The sequence below is a fragment of the Dendropsophus ebraccatus genome, chromosome 2, assembly GCF_027789765.1.
Source record: "Dendropsophus ebraccatus isolate aDenEbr1 chromosome 2, aDenEbr1.pat, whole genome shotgun sequence".
In the NCBI taxonomy this organism is placed as follows: domain Eukaryota; kingdom Metazoa; phylum Chordata; class Amphibia; order Anura; family Hylidae; genus Dendropsophus; species Dendropsophus ebraccatus.
The window spans coordinates 47,717,735-47,736,933 of record NC_091455.1 but is presented as its reverse complement, the minus strand read 5'-3'; the positions used below and the strand labels follow the sequence as shown (position 1 = coordinate 47,736,933).

Genomic DNA, 19,199 nt, shown 5'->3' with positions numbered 1-19,199 from the left:
TAAAGTAATACAATATAGAGGTTGAGAGGAAGGAGAGAGCAGGGGGGGGGGGGGGGTCCGCACACACTTTAACACTTTATACTAATGTTGGCCAGACCTGCCACTTGACTGTCAATATAAATTGTATGGGGGTCTTCTGAGACTCTACCAACAGTTGATGGCGGAGACAGGGGTGGTGGATGATGGGATTTCACTGTCCAAACCCATTTGTTTTGAGAAAGATAAGCCGCCACCAAAGCACTCTCGCTGCTCCATAGTCCTTCCCATAGAGAACACAGGAACAGTCACCAGTGCCAAACGTCCGTGTGTATGGGGAGCATGGGAGACATAACCGTTGGCTGACAGTTATTGAAGGTAAATAGCCATCTTTAGACTTTGCAGCAACATATTGTCTCAGAAGGGAAGGGGAGGGTACTGCCCATGGAGCAAAAAAGAGCTAAAAGAAGTCAATAAACTATAAAATATCTGGGCATGGGGATTTAATATCTTAACTCACAAAGGTGTTACTTTACTTTCTTAGCTATTGTTTAATAGCAATTTTATCTGCTCAGTGGTGTCCACTGAGTCCACACATTAAAGGGCAACTGACAGCACAGAACCATAAACAATATTTATCTCGGGCTGAAAGTGTCACAGAGGTAGTTTTGGGACATTGCATGGCCCGCCCTGATCTCTGGCCAATGCTCAGTTATCAAGCCATGTCCATCTCTTCGAGTGACAGGCAGCTAATCTTCAGGTGTGCTGGATTTCAAGGTGAACCAGCTGCCAATCACTCTCGGAGGAGGAAGGGGTGGCCTGAAGAAGGAGAGCAGGGTAAGCACAGACAGTGTTAGGGCCGGTTCACACTGATTCAATGGGATTCCTCGCATGCCTCCGCTCTCTGCGTCCAGAGGTGAACAAGAAATCCCTTTGAAACAATGCGCTCTGCTTGAAATTCCGCCACTTTTACTCCCTAACAGACCAACCTCTGTGACATTGTCAGCCCAAAATAAAGATCTTTTTTCTGTTTCTGAAGACGTAGGATCACAGAGACAAGGCAAATGTACCTACAAGATGCCCACTAACTGGAAACTGGCAACACGGATATATGCATATCCATGCTGTCAGTTTCCCTTTAATACAGTGCAAGATTGAATAAAAGTTTTATCCAAAAGTAGTCCAATCAGAGACCATTTCTATGGTCCCTTTATGAAGTCATTTGATAAATCCCCTGTATTGTATCAGTCATTACTATTGGACCTAATCCAAACTTTATTCTGTAAGAAATAAAAACTTGGTTAAATAGCAACTACCTGCTTGAGGTCTATTTTTGCCCCATACGATATGCATGCTTTCACAATTTCCAAGCGTCCATTTTGTACAGCCACGTGGAGCGGGCTGCTTTTTTCATTATCTGTGAAATTGATGTGATCTTCAATGCTAAATCCAAATTCTTCACCTAAAAGACAAGTTCTTAAAAGGTAAATAAGCAATTCCAGATGGACAAATATAGTAAGAATGGTACTACTATTGCTACCTTTCTTTAGGATCAGATCCATGCACTTTAAAGACCCAGCAAATGCTGTCATGTGTATCGGAAAGCACCCAATCTTGTTTCTCTTACACAGTTTTGCGCCATGGTTAAACTTTAAGATAAAAACACAAGATGAAGATGAAATCACAACACATCACTCCTTAACCTCTTCCCGCTATCTTGTCACTATGATTATTTTCACTTTTCCTCTTTGCCTTCTAAGAGCCATGACTGTTTTATTTTTCCATCCAGAGTGGCATGATCATTTTTTTCTTGTGAAAAAGGAGAATTCCAGTGATATTTACAAATGTCCAGCAGGCAGTAACAGGGAGGAAGATAATAAATAAGCTTAACTTACCGCTCTCTGGGCCCATGAAGCACTGCCTTGACGCTCTGGGACCCTCACCGGGCTCTGAGATCTCCGGCTCCAACAACGTCACAACTCACCTGATGGATTGCCCGCTCAGCCAATCAGTGACTGGGGTGGGACACCACTGCATTCAGCAATTGACTGATGAGGCAATCCATCAGCTGCGTCGGGCATGAGGACATCAGAACTTGGGGGGAAATTAGTTCTGTCCGCGATTCTAGAGTCTGTAATGTGACACATCTGGGGCACAGGGAGAGGCAAGTAACACTTTATTTTTTATTATGTTCTCCCGCCTGCCCCTGCTTGCTGGCAAATTTTAAAATTAAATCGACTTCTCTTTTAAACCCTTGATTTTACTGGCCGTGGTATAAATACTGCAGTGTACTGTACCGTACAAACATCCACCCCAGATTTACATGAGAGGTGCGCGCCTCTCAATACACACAGTGAATCTGTGACTGCTGTTATTAACTAGAAAACAGGGGCATAACTAGGAATGGCTGGGCCCCATAGCAAACTATTGATTGCCCCCCCCCCTTCCCTACTGACCACTAAGTCACCAAAAGCGCTAAAGATGTGACAGACTGAACCCTTGAACTCTTAAGAAACTCCCTGCCTCATAATTTCTTCGCTGCTGAAGTGACACGGCTGAGTCAGTCAAGTAGCACAGAGCTTTAACTGTTTCAGGGCTCATGGCATCATAATGAATTATGAGACAGGGAGGTCCATAAAAGTCTGTGGTATACAGTCAGCTTAGGGACCATATATCATGGACATGTAAATGTCGCCTTAAAGGGAAAGAGAAGTATCTAACCTGCACTAGGACACAGGGAGCTGAGGATAAAGTTTCTCACCCTTATAAACAGTTTTATTAGGAGGTGTTTTAATGTTGCTTTGGGATCAAGTTACACTAAGAGGTTTTGTGATCTTTCTACACTTCTACACTTCCACTTTCTACACTCATTTCCATGAACATAATAATAAGCCTGAATGAATGTATTGATGCCATATCCAACATTACTGTAAATTCTTTAGGCTTACCAGCATTACCAAGGCTTCTGAATTATCCTTATAGCATGCCTGCATAATAGGTGTATTCTCCAGATCACCTTCTAGGTTGACATTGGTAGCACTACAATCAAGTAATGCCTGCAAAAGAGTACAGAAAATGTCAGCTACAATACAAAACTATATTTAGAATAATACTAATAACTAATATTGCTCTTTTTACACCGGTGTCATCACCTCCATTCATAGCAGAGGGCCTGACTATGTGCCATATACTGTCCAAAGTATAGGTTTAAGCAATATCCAATGGACTCTATTGACTTATAATGGGGTTAAGTGGATTTTCCCTCAAGGTTTCATTTTGATTAGAGATGAGCAAATTTACAGTAATAACAAAGCAAATCACTTCATTATCTCTACAATCCGCTCATCAGACTGCTGCCTGTTACCTCTGTGCGGCTCCATGACTCTCCTCCCTGGGTGCTGGGACAAGCTGGATCCAGTCCTGGGAAACTGGGAGAGGTTTCCCAGGACTGGATCCAGCTTTTCCAGGCACCTGGGAAGGAGCAGCATGGAGTGACACTGGTTTAAAAGGCAGCAGGCTGATGACGGATTTCCAAGATAACAAAGTGATTCACTTCGTTATTAGTGTAAATTTGCTCATCATTGTGCACTATTACTGTCATCAAACGTGGCTGATACTGCAACAGAGGCTTATAATGGTTTTAAACAGAGCCTAGACTTGATGTATACTTTTAATTATGTTTAGTCAGGACTCAGGCTAGGTTCACACTGGTGTTATTCTTTCCACCACCGTTCTGTCCAACACCCTATTCATTACTATGTATTTTTATTGTGCTATTTGTCATAGTTGTGTCAGTTTGCATGTATTCCGTCAGTGTTTCGTCAATGAGGATGGATCTAAACAGAAGGTATTTCCGCTCACATCCGTTTGCAAGTTATCAGTTTTCATCAGTTTTTTCCGCAAAAGAAGTGGGAAACCTAAGAAGAAAAATGAGCTGACATGCAAACTGATGCTGACTGATGCAAATGGATGTACAAAATTAATTTTTTTAAAGCCAAAATGCAAACGGACCATTATAAAAAAATTAACATTTTGCAATCAGTTTGCATCAGTCTGCTTATCAGTTTATGTTTATCCGTTTAATTAATATGGATGGATCCATTAGCAAATAAGAAAAACTCTAGTGTGAACCCAGCCTAAGGCTATGTTCACACTAAGTATAACACTGTTATACTGCCAGATGCTGGGCGGTCTTCAGCATCTTCCTGCAGCCGATACCGCTGTATTAGCTGCAGGAACATTATCTTTTTACAGTTGAATTGCGGGCACCATTGGGTGTGCTTGCAATTCAATTAACCACCGGCCATGCTACTGTTTACCAAAGTTGTTTGGCGAACAGCGTCCGGAAATAATAGGCATGTTCATTATTTTAACGCTCGTTCTAAAAAACGGACATTAAAACAGCAATGTCGGAACACAGCGGGCAGCATTGCATTGAATTCAATGCATTGCCGCCGCTGCAGAAAGGAACGGATGCTGATTTCCTTTTAATCAGTGTTCATTCTTTAACCTCTTAGGGAGATTTGCTGTACCCGTACGTCATATATCGCCAAGAGGTGTTCAGAGGGGGGCCGCGCCGTGACCCCGCTCTGAACTGCTGTAATCCTGACTGCTATCTGCAGCACGGGACCGCGGCTATTAGCGGGAGCGGTCCGATCGCCGCTCTCGCTAATTAACACCATTGGATGCAGCTGTCAAACATGACAGCTGCATCTAACAGTGTTAAATGCAGCCCATCCCTGATGTCGAGTGGCGGATCCCCCCCCCCCCCCCCGTGCGATGCGACCGCGGGGGGGGGATCCCTTCATCTTACCGGGCCGGGCCTCAGCGACGTTATGACGCTGATCCTGGCTCAGTATTCTATTGTATTGGCCTGCAGCAGGCCAAAGCAATAGAGCACCGATCTCGTGGATCGGTGCTGTGTTATACAGCTACACTGATCTCTATGAGAGATCAGTGTAGCTGTATTAGAAGTCCCCCAGGGGGACTTCAAGTTAAAGTGAAAGTGAAAGAAAAAAAGAGTTTCCATTGATAAAAAGCCCTGTCCTCTAAAAAAAAGTATGAATCACCCCCCTTTTTCTATTTTATTATTAAAAATAAATAAATAAACAAACATGTTTGGTATCGTCACGTGCGTAATCGCGCAAACTATTTATCACATTCCTGATCTTGCACGGTACACGATGTAAGCGCAAAAAACGTACAAAGTACAAAAAAGTCGCATATACGCAATCAAGGTACCGATAGAAAGAACACATCATGGCGCAAAAAATGACACCTCACACAGCCCCATAGACCAAAGGATAAAAGCGTTATCAGCCTGGGAATAGAGCAATTTTAGGGAACGTTTTTTTGCTGTGAAAGGTTTTATTTTTTTAAAAGCCATCAAATAATATAAAAGTTTTATGCAAGTTGCATATCGTTTTAATCGTACCGACTTGAGGAACATGGATAACATGTCAGTTTTTCCATATGACAAACAGCGTAAAAATGAAAAAACCCCAAAGAAAAAGAATTGCGTTTATTTTTCAATTTCACCGCGCACATAATTTTTTTCTGGTTTCGCAGCATATTTTATGCAAAAATTAAGTCCGCCATTGCAAAGTTCAATTAGTGACGCAAAAAATAAGGGCTCATGTGGGTTTCTAGGTGAAAAACATGCAACTGCTATGGCTTTTTAAACACAAGGACGAAAACTCGAAAACGCAAAAAGGAAAATTTGCTCCTTCCTTAGGGTTCAAACCCACTTGCCGGATCTGCAGCGAGTCTCCTCGCTGCAGATCCCGGCCCTATACTTTCAATAGCAGAGAAACTCGCAGCAGGGATGTACATCCCTGCTGCGATTTTGTCTGCAGCCCGCCCCATTAACCCCCCAGCCGTCGTACATTATACATTACCGGGTCCCGTTCCTGCTTGCTCCCGGTGTCTTCACGGCCCGCCCGGCCAATCAGTGCCGGGAGCCGCCGAAGCAAGCAGGAGCCGGGATCAGGTAATGTATATCCTGCCCGCCCCCGGCAGCCCCCATCGCCCGCAGCCCCTGGCCGCACGATTGCCCCTTGCAGCCCCTGGCCGCACGATCGCCACCCCCCACAGCCCTCGGCCACACGATCGCCACCCCCCGCAGCCCCCAGCCGCACGATTGCCATCGCGGTGCGATCGTGAGGCCGGGGGGGGGGGTCATCGTGCGGCCGGGGGCTGCAGGGGATCGTGCAGCCGGGGCTGGGGGATTTCATGCGGCGGGGGGCGATCAGTGCTGCTGAGGGGGTGATCGGGGCAGCAGGGGAGCGGCCAGGCTATACATTACCGGGTCCCCACTCCTGCCCCGAAGCAAGCAGGAGCGGGGACCCGGTAATGTATAATCTCCGGCGGCCGGGGGGTTAATGGGGCGGGCTGCGATTTTGACTGCCATTGAAAGAATAGGGCTGGGATCCGCTGCGAGTCTCGCTGTGGATCCGGCAAGTGTGTTTGTCCCCTTAAGAGGTTAAAAAAAACTTGGCAAGTTAAATAAATAAATAAATGAATGCAATCAAGAAATACAGTAGCTTTGCCAATAGCAGCCTTTGAGATCACAGTCATTTTCCTAATTTGAGTCGTAGAATGAACAAAGCAACTTCATTGGTTGATATGGGCAATCCTTCAACTTTATAAATGTCTCTAAATATTATGTATAAGTTGATGAATTATGATTAGGGTGACTACCTCTACAATGTGGTTATAGTGCAAGTAAATAGCCATGTGAAGAGGAGACATCCTGTAGTAGTTCAGTAAGTTTGGGTTAGCTCCACGACTTAGGAGAACTTTCACACTGTCAACCTGGTTCTTCTGAACAGACCAATGTAGAGGTGTATTGCCTTTATTATCCACCGCATTGAGCACTAAGAACAGGAAAAAATACAAACAGATATTGGTTATTGTTACCTTAGCTCAACAAAACTTCTAGTTTCGAGAAACATGCATGGTTTGTTAAGATTAATCACAGCTGTTATTAACCCTTTCACGACCTGGGGTCATTGATTCCTCAATGCCCAGGTCGTTTTTGGACATCAGCTTATGGGATCATAATGATCCCAAAGGCTGATGTCCCTATCTCTGCCCCCACTCCTCAGTCCCCTCACGCTGTTACAATCGTGTGACAGCAGCAGGGAAGAGAGGGGAGGGGGTAGAGCTCACGGCCCTGCCCTGCCTTCCTTCCCTCCCTTCCACCGCCGGCCTCCATAGCTAAGAAGCCAGAAGCCTGAGGCTTCCAGTTTCCATGGCTACCATTGGGGCTCTGCAATTACTTTGCCAAGCCCTGATGGACAACGGAAAGAGAATTCTCCCTCCCTAGACGGAAAATTCTCTGTCAGGAGCCCTATAGATGCTGCGGTCATACTGACCGCAGTATCTATAGGGTTAACTCTCAGCACCAGAGCATGGCGGGTCCAGGTTAGCCGGGATCCGCCGCGGATGACCCAGGTGCAGCCCCTGCGACCTTTGTCATCCTGGATCGTAAATTAACATTGCTGCAGCATCAGGCATAGGCTGCAGCGATGTTAATTCACAGTGCGGCGGCGGGAGAGGGTTAAGCTCCGGAGAGTCCTCTCCATGGTGCACAGCTATTTATCATTCTCTCCATATCAGGGGGCAGGATCACAGCTTGCCAGTAGTACATACACAAGGCTTCCTTTCCCTTACTTCTCTGGCCAATCATAGCACAGCAAAAAACCTACTTCTTTCTATTATATTATGACAAAGTTCTGATGAAAGTGTCGGTCATGAACAGGCTGCACTGTGCTGATAATTTACACAATGCTAAAAATAATTGTATTTTATTTTTTTTTTTGACGTTTTTTGTTTTACATGTGAATGATTTTTTTTTGTAGTTTAGGTGTTTTTGAGTGCTGAACTTTTTTTTTCCTTTGCCATCACATGACCACAAAAGGTGCCAAAAGGGCCAGAAAAAAACATGCGCACAGCAATGTCATGTTTGAGATAACCAGAACATTGAACCATTGAAGTCTATGGTAGAAATAACTTTACAGTTTGCAAAAAAACACAGCACCCTCAGCATACTGCATTTTGGAAAAAACTGCCAAAAAGCTTCAGGAAAAGTAATCGGGACACCCGTAAACATGCTGTAGGGTCCTGATCAGTCAGTGACAGGTACGTTTCCTGTCACTGACTACCTTAAATATGGCCATCGCTATAGATGGTGGTGTTTAAAGTGTTAATGACAGGCAGTTGCACGATCGCGGCGGCCTGTCATTATGCCTGCCTCCATGGACACTAATGTGTGCAGAGCTGCTCACATTAAAGCAGGCACATATGAAACATATAAATGGGTATTGTGAACGTGAAGGGGTTAAAAAAGTGGCAGTTGCATTGAGGTTAAAGGGGTGTCCCGGACAAAAACATTTCTATCAAGTCTTCCAGTGTCAGAAAGTTAATTACATATGTAATTGACTTGTTTTAAAATCTCAAGCTTACCAGTACTTTTCAGCTGCTGTATGTCCTGCAGTAAGTGGAGTTTTATTTCCAGTCTGACACAGTGCTCTCTGCTGCCCCTCTGCTGTCTAAATCAGGAAAGTTTGGGGGAATTTTTTTTACTGTTTTGGACAGAGATAGCAGCAGAAAGTACTGTGTCAGAATTGATAGAATATACCACTTCTTACAGTACATACAGCAGTTGATAAGTAATGGAAGACTTAAAATTTTTAAATAGAAGTTAATTACAAAGCTATATGACTTTCTAACATTAGTTGATTTATTGGCCAAGACTTTTTAGAACTTTCTTTCTGGAGTAAGGAGACATTTCTTTGTCAAATTAAGTGATTTGCAGAAATGTTAGGAATCACATAGGGTATCACAAGGAGGGTAGTTGTATGAAATGACAGTGACCATTAAAAGTTTGATGCAACATAATCTTTTGGCTTCCTTTACACACATTTCATTGTACACATACAGCAGCTAAGTACAGGAAGCCTGTTGATTTTTAATAGAAGTAAATTACAATTCGCTAGTTCTTTTTGTTACCAGTTGATTTGAAATAATAATAATAAAAAATTAAAAAGTTGCTGGAGTACCCCTTTAACCCCCTCCCGCAGAAGGGCGGACCGGCAGGTCCTGCTGCGAGTGGGGAGGTTCAGACAGGGGTTGTGTCTGGGACCACAGCTATTAGCGGGTGCTGCCGATCGCAGCACCCACTAATTAGGACAGTTAAATGCAGCTGTCAAACATAACAGCTGCATTTAAATGCCCGGCTCAGCCCCATCCCTGGTGTCTAGTGGCTGGATGCCGCCCCCCACCCCCGACCCGCGCGGGGGATTAGTTATACTGGCCGTCCCAGGACTCAGTTGGCGCTGATCCTGGCTCGGCAATCCATGTATAAAGTCTGCTGCAGAGTAGAATAATAGAGCACTGATCTAATGGATCAGTGCTTTATTTTATACACAGCATTGATCTCAATGGGAGATCAGTGCCGTGTATATAGAAGTTACCCTGGGAACTTTTAATTAATGTATGTGAAAAAAAAAGTTTGAATCACCCCTCTTTTCCCATTTTATAAATAAAAATATACAGTAAATGTTTGATATTGCCTTGTGCATAATTGCCCAAACTATGAAATTATCACATTCCTGATCTTGCATGGTAAGCGACATAAGCGTAAAAAAAATCTAAAGTGTAAAATGCATTTTGAAAAGTGCATTTTTGGTTGCTTCAAATCCAGAAAAATTGTAATAAGAAGTGATGGTAAAAAGTTGCATGTATGCAAGCAAGGTACCGATAGAAAGTACACATCATGGCGCAAAATATGACACCTCACACAGCTTCATAGACCAAAGAATAAAAGCGCTATAAGGATGGTAATAGAGCAATTGTAAGGAACATTTAATTTTTTTTTTGTTAAAGGGGTTGTCCGGCGATAAAAAATTATTCACAGAATAACACACATTACAAAGTTATACAACTTTGTAATGTATGTTATGTCTGTGAATGGCCCCCTTCCCCGTGTTTCCCCCCACCCACGCTAGACCCGGAAGTGTGGTGCATTATACTCACCGCATCTCGTGTCGTCCACGGTCTCCGATTGTCAGCAGTGACGTCTTCTTCGGGAGGCCGGCGGATCTTCCCGAGTGCCGGCCGCACAGTTATGCTCAGCCAATCGCGGATGAGCTTCGGATGACGCTGCAGAGGGCGGCCGGCACTCGGGAAGATCCGCTGGCCTCCCGAAGAAGACGTCACTGCTGAGGATCGGAGACCGTGGTCGGCACGTGACAGGTAATGTATAGCGCACCACACTTCCGGGTACACGGGTGGGGGTGGTGGGACACGGGGAAGGGGGCCATTCACAGACATAACATACATTACAAAGTTGTATAACTTTGTAATGTGTGTTATTCTCTGAATAATTTTTTATCGCCGGACAACCCCTTTAAGTTTTCATTTTGAAATAAAATAAACAGTATGCAAGTTGCCTATCATTTTAATCGTACCAAGTTGACGAACATAGATAATAGTTTTACTATAGGATGAATGGTGTAAACACAAAACTACCCCCAAAAAAATTGTGTTTTATTTTCAATTTCAACGCACATATAATTTTATTTCTGGCTTTGCAACATATTTTATGCAAAAATTCACTCTGTCATTTCATTACAATTAGTGGCGCAAAAAATAATGGCTCGTGTGGCATTGTAGGTGAAAAAATGCAAGCGCTATGGCCTTTTAAACACAAGAAAGAAAAAATGAAAATTAGCTTGGGATGGAAGGGGTTAAGGAATTATAATATACACTGTGTCCTCATACATACAGTATTATGTCCCCTGGAAATAGATGTGCGCACTGTCCACCCTAAAAATGTATTAAAATACTATTAGTGCACCCTAAAATTAATTATAGTACATACTGTTACCCTAAATTAGATGTGAGCCTAAAATAAAATGTCACTTTAAAAAAACCACACTTCTAAACACGTCTAAACATTCAAACCCCAACAAATCAAAAATTTTGACATGTCTGTGTTACAGGGGAACTAACAATATTCCTCTCCATCAGAATAGTGTGATCTGCCATTCTGCAAAAATGTTTGAGAAATGGTTATCTGAACACAACAGGTTTGAAGACATTCATGTCTCCTCCTAATTCCTCTCACCTTAAATTGACTCTGTACCCACAATCTTCCCCCTCCTAATTGCTTGTACCTTCAGATAGCTGCTTTTATTCCAAGATCTGTCCTGGGGTCTGTTCGACAGGTGATGCAGCTATTGTCCTAAAAAACAACTTTTAAAATTGCAGCCCCTGTGTCCAACGGCTGTGGTCTAGAGTGTATGTGCCCTAGGCTTGCACTGCCTCTCCGTCCCTCCTCCCCACTTTCATCATCATTAGGAATACCCCTGGGCAGGTTTTTTTCTATTCATCACTTTTCTGAAAACTGTTCTTACAGGTGATGAATAGGAGAATACCTGCCTTGAGCATTCCTAATGATGGAGAGGGCTGGTGGGGAGGAGAGATGGAGGGCTGGTGCAAGTCTAATGCAAAGACACTCTAGGCCACGCCAATTTGACACAGGGCTGCAAGTTTAAAAGTTGTTTTTTAGGACAATAACTGCATCACCTGCCGAACGGACCCCAGGACAGATCTTGGATTAAAAGCAGCTATCTGAAGGTGCAAGTGGTTTGGGGGGGATCAGATTGTGGGTACAGAGTCACTTTAATTACATCAAGTGTCTGTGGGATACGCCGGAAAAACAAGTTCAATCCACGGAGGTCCCATCTAGCAAAGGATCTGTTGCTAACATGGGTCAAAGATGATTTGGTCAGACCTACACAATATCAGGCAGGTGGTTTAATGTTATGGTGGATCGGTGTATATTCCTACACTTTATGACCAGCCATAAAAATTCTTCACAAGATTAACAGCTGTTGACTTCCCTCCATAGGAACCATGTTATCTATAATTCAAACAGGAAGACAAATACTTTCTTATCTTCTACCTCAAAGCCAAGCTGCTTTCTATAAAATAACCATAATTACCAACTTAGAGAACGCATGTGACATTGCTTTCAATGACAGACCACGCATGCAGTGATTCAGCAAATCAGCCCTCTTTGGGTAAATTTAAAGGGGTTTTCCAGCAAAAATCTTTTTCTTTCAAATCAACTGATATTAGAAAGTTATATAGATTTGTAATTTTCTTGTATTAAAAAATCTCAAGTCTTTCTATACTTATTAGCTACTAAATGTCCTACAGGAAATGTTGTTTTATTTTCAGTCTGACACAGTGCTCTCTACTGACACCTGTGGCTGAGACAGGAACTGTCCAGAGCAGGAGAGGTTTTCTATGGGGATTCGTAGAAAACTGAGACAGAGTTCCTGTCTCGGCCAGAGGTGGCAGCAGAGAGCACTGTGTCAGACTGAAAATAAAAATAAAAATTCCTGCAGGACATATAGTAGCTAATAAGTATGGGAAGACTTGAGATTTTTTAATAGAAGTAAATTACAAATCTATATAACTTTCTGATATCAGTTGATTTGAAAGAAAAAGATTTTCGCTGGACAACCCCCTTTAAGTTTTGTGTATTTATAATACCATATTAGCAAAGGTCCAGTTCAGGCCCCTTTCTTCGCTAACTAGTAGCAGAAAATAATAATCATATTCCCATTTGTGGATGACAGATATTTGTGATCTAATGGGCTACAGTTACTAGGATTAAAGGATTAACAGGGATCTGTATTGAATATTGTAAATGTATTAATAAATTGGTCAATTTAATAAAATGTTAGCAAGGTTATGTTCACACAACATCTAACAGTGTCCGTTGCATAGCAACGGCAGCCAGGCTGCATTTAGTATTTTTCTTTACTGATACCTGTGTATTGGCTGCAGGAATAGTCTTTTTTTTACAAATGACTTGCGGGCACCATTGGCTGTGCCCGCAAATCAATTAACCATTCACTTCAATGCAAAATGCAGCCGCCACCGACACGTTTTATTGTGTGAACAGCTGTTATTAAAAGTAGGCATGTACATTATTTTAACGCCTGTTCTAAAGAATTGCAATGCCGCCCCTACAGTGAAGAACGGACGCTGATTCCATTGCAATCAGCATTTGTTCTTTACTAGAAAATAACATAGTCGAATAGAGTTCTATGCAATGCATTGAAGTCAATGGAACGGCGGTGTCCAATGCACACAATGTATAAAATGATGGACGTTGTCTGCTTGGACATCAAATAATGATCATGACAATTATTTTCAGACAGCTTTTGCAAACAGCGGACACTATTTTTTAGTTGTTCAAGCACAGTTTTTCTTATTTTACCGTCCTTTCACCATTTTTACTATTAAATTCAATGGACATCAGTCCGCCTAATCTAGAATAATGTACCAACAGCTTTTATTGCACTGACAGGTGACCAAACAGGGAAATGACGGATGTCATTCTTTCTTTCTAAAAACTGAGAAGAAAAAAACGTAGTGGGTACATAGCCTACAAGTGCAAATCTTTAAAGGGAACTTTTAGCACTGTCATGCTGCCTGAACCAAAAGTCATTGGGGCGGACCCCATCATCTTCTCCTCACTCCATCAGCCTTCATCGATAGATCTCTACTTGTTTGGGTATAGGGGAAAGAACCCACCACAGACCACCCCTATGTTTTAGGCAGCATGAAAGAGTGACAGGTTCCCTTCAAGATGCTGTAAAACAATATAAGACATCTTGGGAGGCTGTAACATATGTTGTCCGTTCTGCTCTATTTGCCCTTGCGTCTTTACTAATAGATGTCTGTACCTGGAATACTATCTCCCATGAGCAGTGGCTGCGTGTAAACATAATAATAATAAAGTCTTTGTCCTTTGCTCTGTACCGACACCATAGAGTACAATAGACAGTATACACTACATCACTATGTGTGAGAATATGAGGGGCTCTCTTACCTTCATCACAACTTTCATTGATAATTAATAACATCAGCTCCAAGTGTCCATATTTTGAAGCATAATGAAGTGGAGTGGCCTCAGAATCATCTCTAGCCATCGGACTTGAAGGGTTTTTCAATATGAAACTCCGGACACGGCACGCGTTGCCTTCTTGAATAAGCTGTATTATAAAAATGTACAGGGTCAGTGAAATTAAAGAGAGTCTATCAACAGTTTTATGCTTCCCTACACGAGGGTGGCATAACCTAGTGACAGAGAAGCTAAAGAGAAGGATGTATCACTTACATCCTTCTGAGATATCATCCTGCATAGCAAAGACTCTCCTATTCCGCTCCTTTATGTGCATATGCTCAGTAATACTCAATGTTCATGAGCACCAGCTCCCTCTGCTTACTGGCTGCTGATTGGCAGTTGTATATATATATATATATATTGTGTATAGGCAGGAAGCTGTCCAAGAGGCTGGAGGGAGTGGCACGGCATGAAGCCCATTTTCCTGCATATCAGGAGAACTGCTGAATAGAATGATGTAGTATACAGTAACTCAATACACCAATTAAAGGTTTATACCACCCAAATCGAGGCCAATATGACACTCTCTTGGTTTTCCTTAAATATGAGAGTATATTGATACTTTTATCTTATACTCCGGCAGATTTACTGGCAAATATTGTAAACTTACCCTGCCAACACAGTGCGAGAACATGTAGAATAATGTAACAAAAAGCTGCTGTGTCATTCTCACTGCTGATATCAAATCTTGGCTGTGGTTATAGTCGTGTCAGCAAAGTCATTAACACTTTAGGTAGATTATAAAATCCAGTATGAGGCAGATGTGCCCATAGATTTTAATGACGCTCTACTATATGTACCTGGCGCTCCACTGGCTCTTGTATTACATAGATTATTTCCTCTAGAAGAAGCTCTATTTGGAGAAATCAGGAGAATAATACACAGAGCCTTACAGAACACAATATGGCAGTGATGGCACACCAGCTGCTGCACTGCAATTCTGTAAATTGTACATAACTCTTATAACTCTTATAGCTCTGTAGTGTGAAATTCAGAGACTTTGCATATCTAAATAAAGCTCTGTTAGGTGCATAAGGTGTAAAAAGGTATAGTAAAAATACATTGTTAAAAAAAAGTAAGATTCATTGGTCTGATGAGACCAAAATTATTTCGATATTGACGTGTGTAAAACAGTTATAAGCCGATCCACAATGACTCGAGTGGTGACTCTAATTACTGTCAAAGAAGCCGTTAGTAAATATTTCCTTGAAAGCAGTAAATATTTACACTTTAACTTCAAAAGCTTGTTTACTAAGGCTGGGTTTACACTACGTTTCTGCAATCCGTTTTTTTTTTTTTACATCCATTTTTTGCAAAAAAAACAGATGCATGTGTGTGCATTCATTTTGATCTGTTTTTCCATTGACTTCCGTTATATAAAAAAAAAGTATCAAAAAGGATCCGGTTTTTTTTTTAGCGGACACAAAAATGAGGTCAACCACACTTGCATCCGTTTTTTTTTTCTATCTGTTTTTCATCCGTTTTTTGCAAAAAGGGATGAAAAAAACGGATTGCAAAAACATAGTGTGAACCCAGACTAATGGTGTCCAATAAGGCACAACTAAAGTTTTTGAAATAACTGTATGTGTTTGAGGGCTGTTTTTGGTTATGTTACACACACACACACACACACACACACACACACACACACACACACACACACCATATACCAGTCAGAAGGGTAACTTGAAGTTTCTAGGCCCCAATACAAAATGTCTAACAATGCTACAATGCTCCCAATTTACCCCCTAAGCAATGGATGTGGGGCTTGTTGTACAGTACTTGTTGTACATGCATTGTTGTGTTCATCGATCAGCTAGTGAGTACATATCTTAGTCCAGCATACATCATGTCTCTTCATAACCTATTCATGTTTTCCCCAAAAAAGCTCTAAAAAACATCAGAGGATTGTGAACATTTGGTAGTTCAGCCAACTCAAGATCAATGTTATTTCTGTGTTTATACATAATGAATAGTTATTTTACTAGAACACACAGATCTTCGAATATATATATATATATATATATATATATATATATATATATATATATTGATATGTGTGTTCAACAATCAAATGGTTCATTAGAAGTACAAATCCCTGAAACAATGTCCTATCTCTGTCTTTAGTGCACGAGATACAATTTTTATCGAATACATTACTTTAGGAGTAAGAACCTGGGCAGATCTATCATTTCTATCATCAGCATACATTAATACAGACGGCAAACCAGCAGAAAGAAGGAAACACGTGGTACCAGTGAGTCACATTGGAACCAATTCAAACAGCCCTGCAAACACAGAACTGATTGAAAACAAACCAGGACACTGGAAGGGAACATGGAAATCCCTGTATAGTTCTAGCTTTCATTTTTAGTTTGTTTTTCAGTCTTGTGTATGTATTCATAGATGTTACACTTAACACGGTAGAAATTGCCATGTAAGGCTAAGATTACAGGTGTCAAATTTGAATTTTGCAAATGCAATGTGTATTTTACTAAAAAATCCATTAAAGAAATCTGAATCTTATACTTGAATTTCTGCCACAGATGCGTGTTATGAAAAGCTGCACGTCCATATGATGCTAATACTCCGCAGGCTAATCCTCACTTTTATTGTGCGACATCCATGGGATGAAATTTTCCATTGCATGTCAATGGCATACTGGTACCAGCATTGAATGGAATATAGATCATTATTAGATTTGAATCCATGACAAATCCGACAAGCAAGAACTTTGTACACACACAAATGTTTACTTCTAGAAGTTTCCATGCATTCTGTTATCCTAAAGCAATACCTATGCCTGTACCATATTTCCATCTGGAAGATGAGAAAACAGCACTACTTGGCCAGCATAAATTATACAGTATATCCCATTGTGCTTAACCTTTATATCACAGAATTTGTTTCTGTATGGTACCCAAGGTCCAGCAAGTAATGGGATTCTACATTGAAAAACTATAAGACCTATGAATTAACTTACCTTATCCATGAAAACTCCCCTCTCCTCATAACTAATGGATGACAATACATATCAGCATGGCGTATGACTTAAAGCGCAGATATTGAGTCTATTGTAAACCTCAACTTATATTTTATTAAAATGGTATACTTCAATTTCCTGACATATGAGAGGGAGGCATCTGATAATAGAGCAGGGCGGTGAGTATGGAAATCACAATTGCCTTTTGCGGGTGCTGTGTTGCGATGGTATTGGTTGCCATGCAGTCCGGCGTTACAGTCGTCACGTTGCCGTATAAAATTGATTAAAATCTCTACTAAGAAACTCGTGTTCATTTTGGCTTAGCAGTGATACATCTCTGTCTGGGGGTGCAGAATTTCTTTGTGTTTTTTTGGGGCAGCAGGTTATATTTACTGAGAGGCATCAAGTTATTACTTGAAGTTGTGGCATCCTTCTTGCTGTTTATACAATTTTCTAATATACAAGAAAAGGTTTAACATTTGCGCAAAAGTAAAAAAAAAATATATTATAATAATAGTAATAATAATAACTTAGATACAGTATAAATTCCTATACAGCGCAGCTCTATAAACTTCCATACCTTGAATATAAGCTGTGGGTCTTCTAGAATGGAGGTGCAGGACTCAGACTGCAGGATGACCCCATCATATGGCCCACTGTCCTTCTCCCCCGCAGGCTGGAACATTCTCCTGATAGACTTCCTCATATTCCTAGGGGAGAAAAGCAGGACAGTCAGCAGAGATTTTAGGACAGGTACAGCAGTCAGTTCTAGGGATGTCTGCAGAAATGTCCATAAGGATTTATATACGTTCCTTATACTTCCAACTTCACAGGATATCTGCAAAGGATATCTGAGGCTGCAATGTATCTATTGGGGTGAGTATCATCTATTCAGAAAAGGAATGCTCAATGCACGCTGTTGTGGATAATGGAAGTATATGAGCGGCTGCAGTACAGAAACTCCCTCGTTAAGTCCCGCCTAGACATCAGAAGCCAACTTCAAGAGCTAGTCCTGACAGGCTACGTGTAAGACTTCTCCAAAGTTACTCTTCACACTTACTGACAACCAGGCCTGTCTCTCAGTCCTAATAACATCCCGTATGCAGCAATGTACAGACCCTCTCAGTGACATCTTTCAGTAACCAGAAACCCCATTCTGTATAGTTATCTGCTGTATTGCAGGATGAGAAGCTGTGCACACAGAATCCGACATTTCCCTCTCTATTATGTGCTGTGGATGAATGGAGCCTGTGTAACCCTTCTCCTCTAACCCATGCTGGCTGGATTTGCTCAATTGGCTATAATGTGATATCATTGTGCCATTAGCAATGCTCTGCCTTTGTTATAGAAAGCATGAGCACTGAGCTTTATCAGTCCCTCTTACAATGATTGCAGCTATTAAAGTGTTTAGTGTGTACATTACTATAGAACTGCCTCGTCTACAGCAAATATTTCTGTTAAATATGATATATATATATATATATATATATATATATATATATATATATATCCAGATGTAGTCTGTGTTAACTGTGATCACACTGATGCATTTGAAGCAACTTTCGAATTGACTTAAAGCGTAACTGTCATGTTTTTTTTTATTGCAGAAATCAGTAGTATAAGCAATTTTAAGAAACTCTGTAATAGGTTTTATCAGCCAAAAAAGGCTTCTTCTGTACTCAAGAAGCAATCTCCCAGCCCCCCCCCCCCCTGACTTCTTTCCGTGCATTATCAGGCAAACACGTCTTCATTACAGAGAAGCCAGTGAAGACGGGTTCTGCTCTCTCCATTGTAAGCCTATGAAGGGGGGAGGGGCTGAGGGAGATGAGGGAGCAGGAAGAGGTGACATGAAGGTCAGCTGTTTGTAGACTCTCTGGGCACCTAAAACGCTAAATTCAGGTGTCAGAAAGGTCAGTGCTTATCTATGAACTTACTGAGAGAAGATTGCAGGGTGTTGTGCTGTGCAGGACTGCTCCGTGCTCATTCACTCCTAACAGCACCTCCCCTCTCCATAGCCATGTAATGGAGACAGAAATCCTGCTTCATTTGATGTGAGGGGGGAGGCTGGGAGATTGCTTTTTCAGTCAAGAAGGAAACTCTTTTAGTACATAAAACCTATTACAGAGTTTCTTAAAATCGCTTGTACTGTTGATATTTAATGTTTTCAAAAAAATGACCCTGAAATGACAGTTACACTTTAATATACTGTACCTCTCTAACACAATTGTTGCATCAGAGAGCATGTTAACC

General features: G+C 41.6%; 1 protein-coding gene across 3 annotated transcripts in view; it reads right to left on the bottom strand.

The window, feature by feature from the left end:
• Positions 1-19,199, bottom strand: part of TRPA1 (transient receptor potential cation channel subfamily A member 1) — an 80,483-nt gene that overhangs the window by 46,714 nt on the left and 14,570 nt on the right. The window contains exons 2-7 of one of the 3 annotated variants that reach the window (XM_069957472.1): positions 17,530-17,659; positions 13,892-14,054; positions 6,676-6,851; positions 2,925-3,032; positions 1,517-1,625; positions 1,290-1,438 (exon numbers count right to left, since the gene is read on the bottom strand). In XM_069957472.1, coding sequence (XP_069813573.1) covers positions 1,290-1,438; positions 1,517-1,625; positions 2,925-3,032; positions 6,676-6,851; positions 13,892-14,054; positions 17,530-17,655 — 831 coding nt within the window. In that variant the 5' untranslated portion in view covers positions 17,656-17,659. Of the gene's footprint in view, positions 1-1,289; positions 1,439-1,516; positions 1,626-2,924; positions 3,033-6,675; positions 6,852-13,891; positions 14,055-17,529; positions 17,853-19,199 lie in introns of those variants that run through there. The other 2 variants (XM_069957474.1, XM_069957473.1) reach the window with 2 other exon arrangements.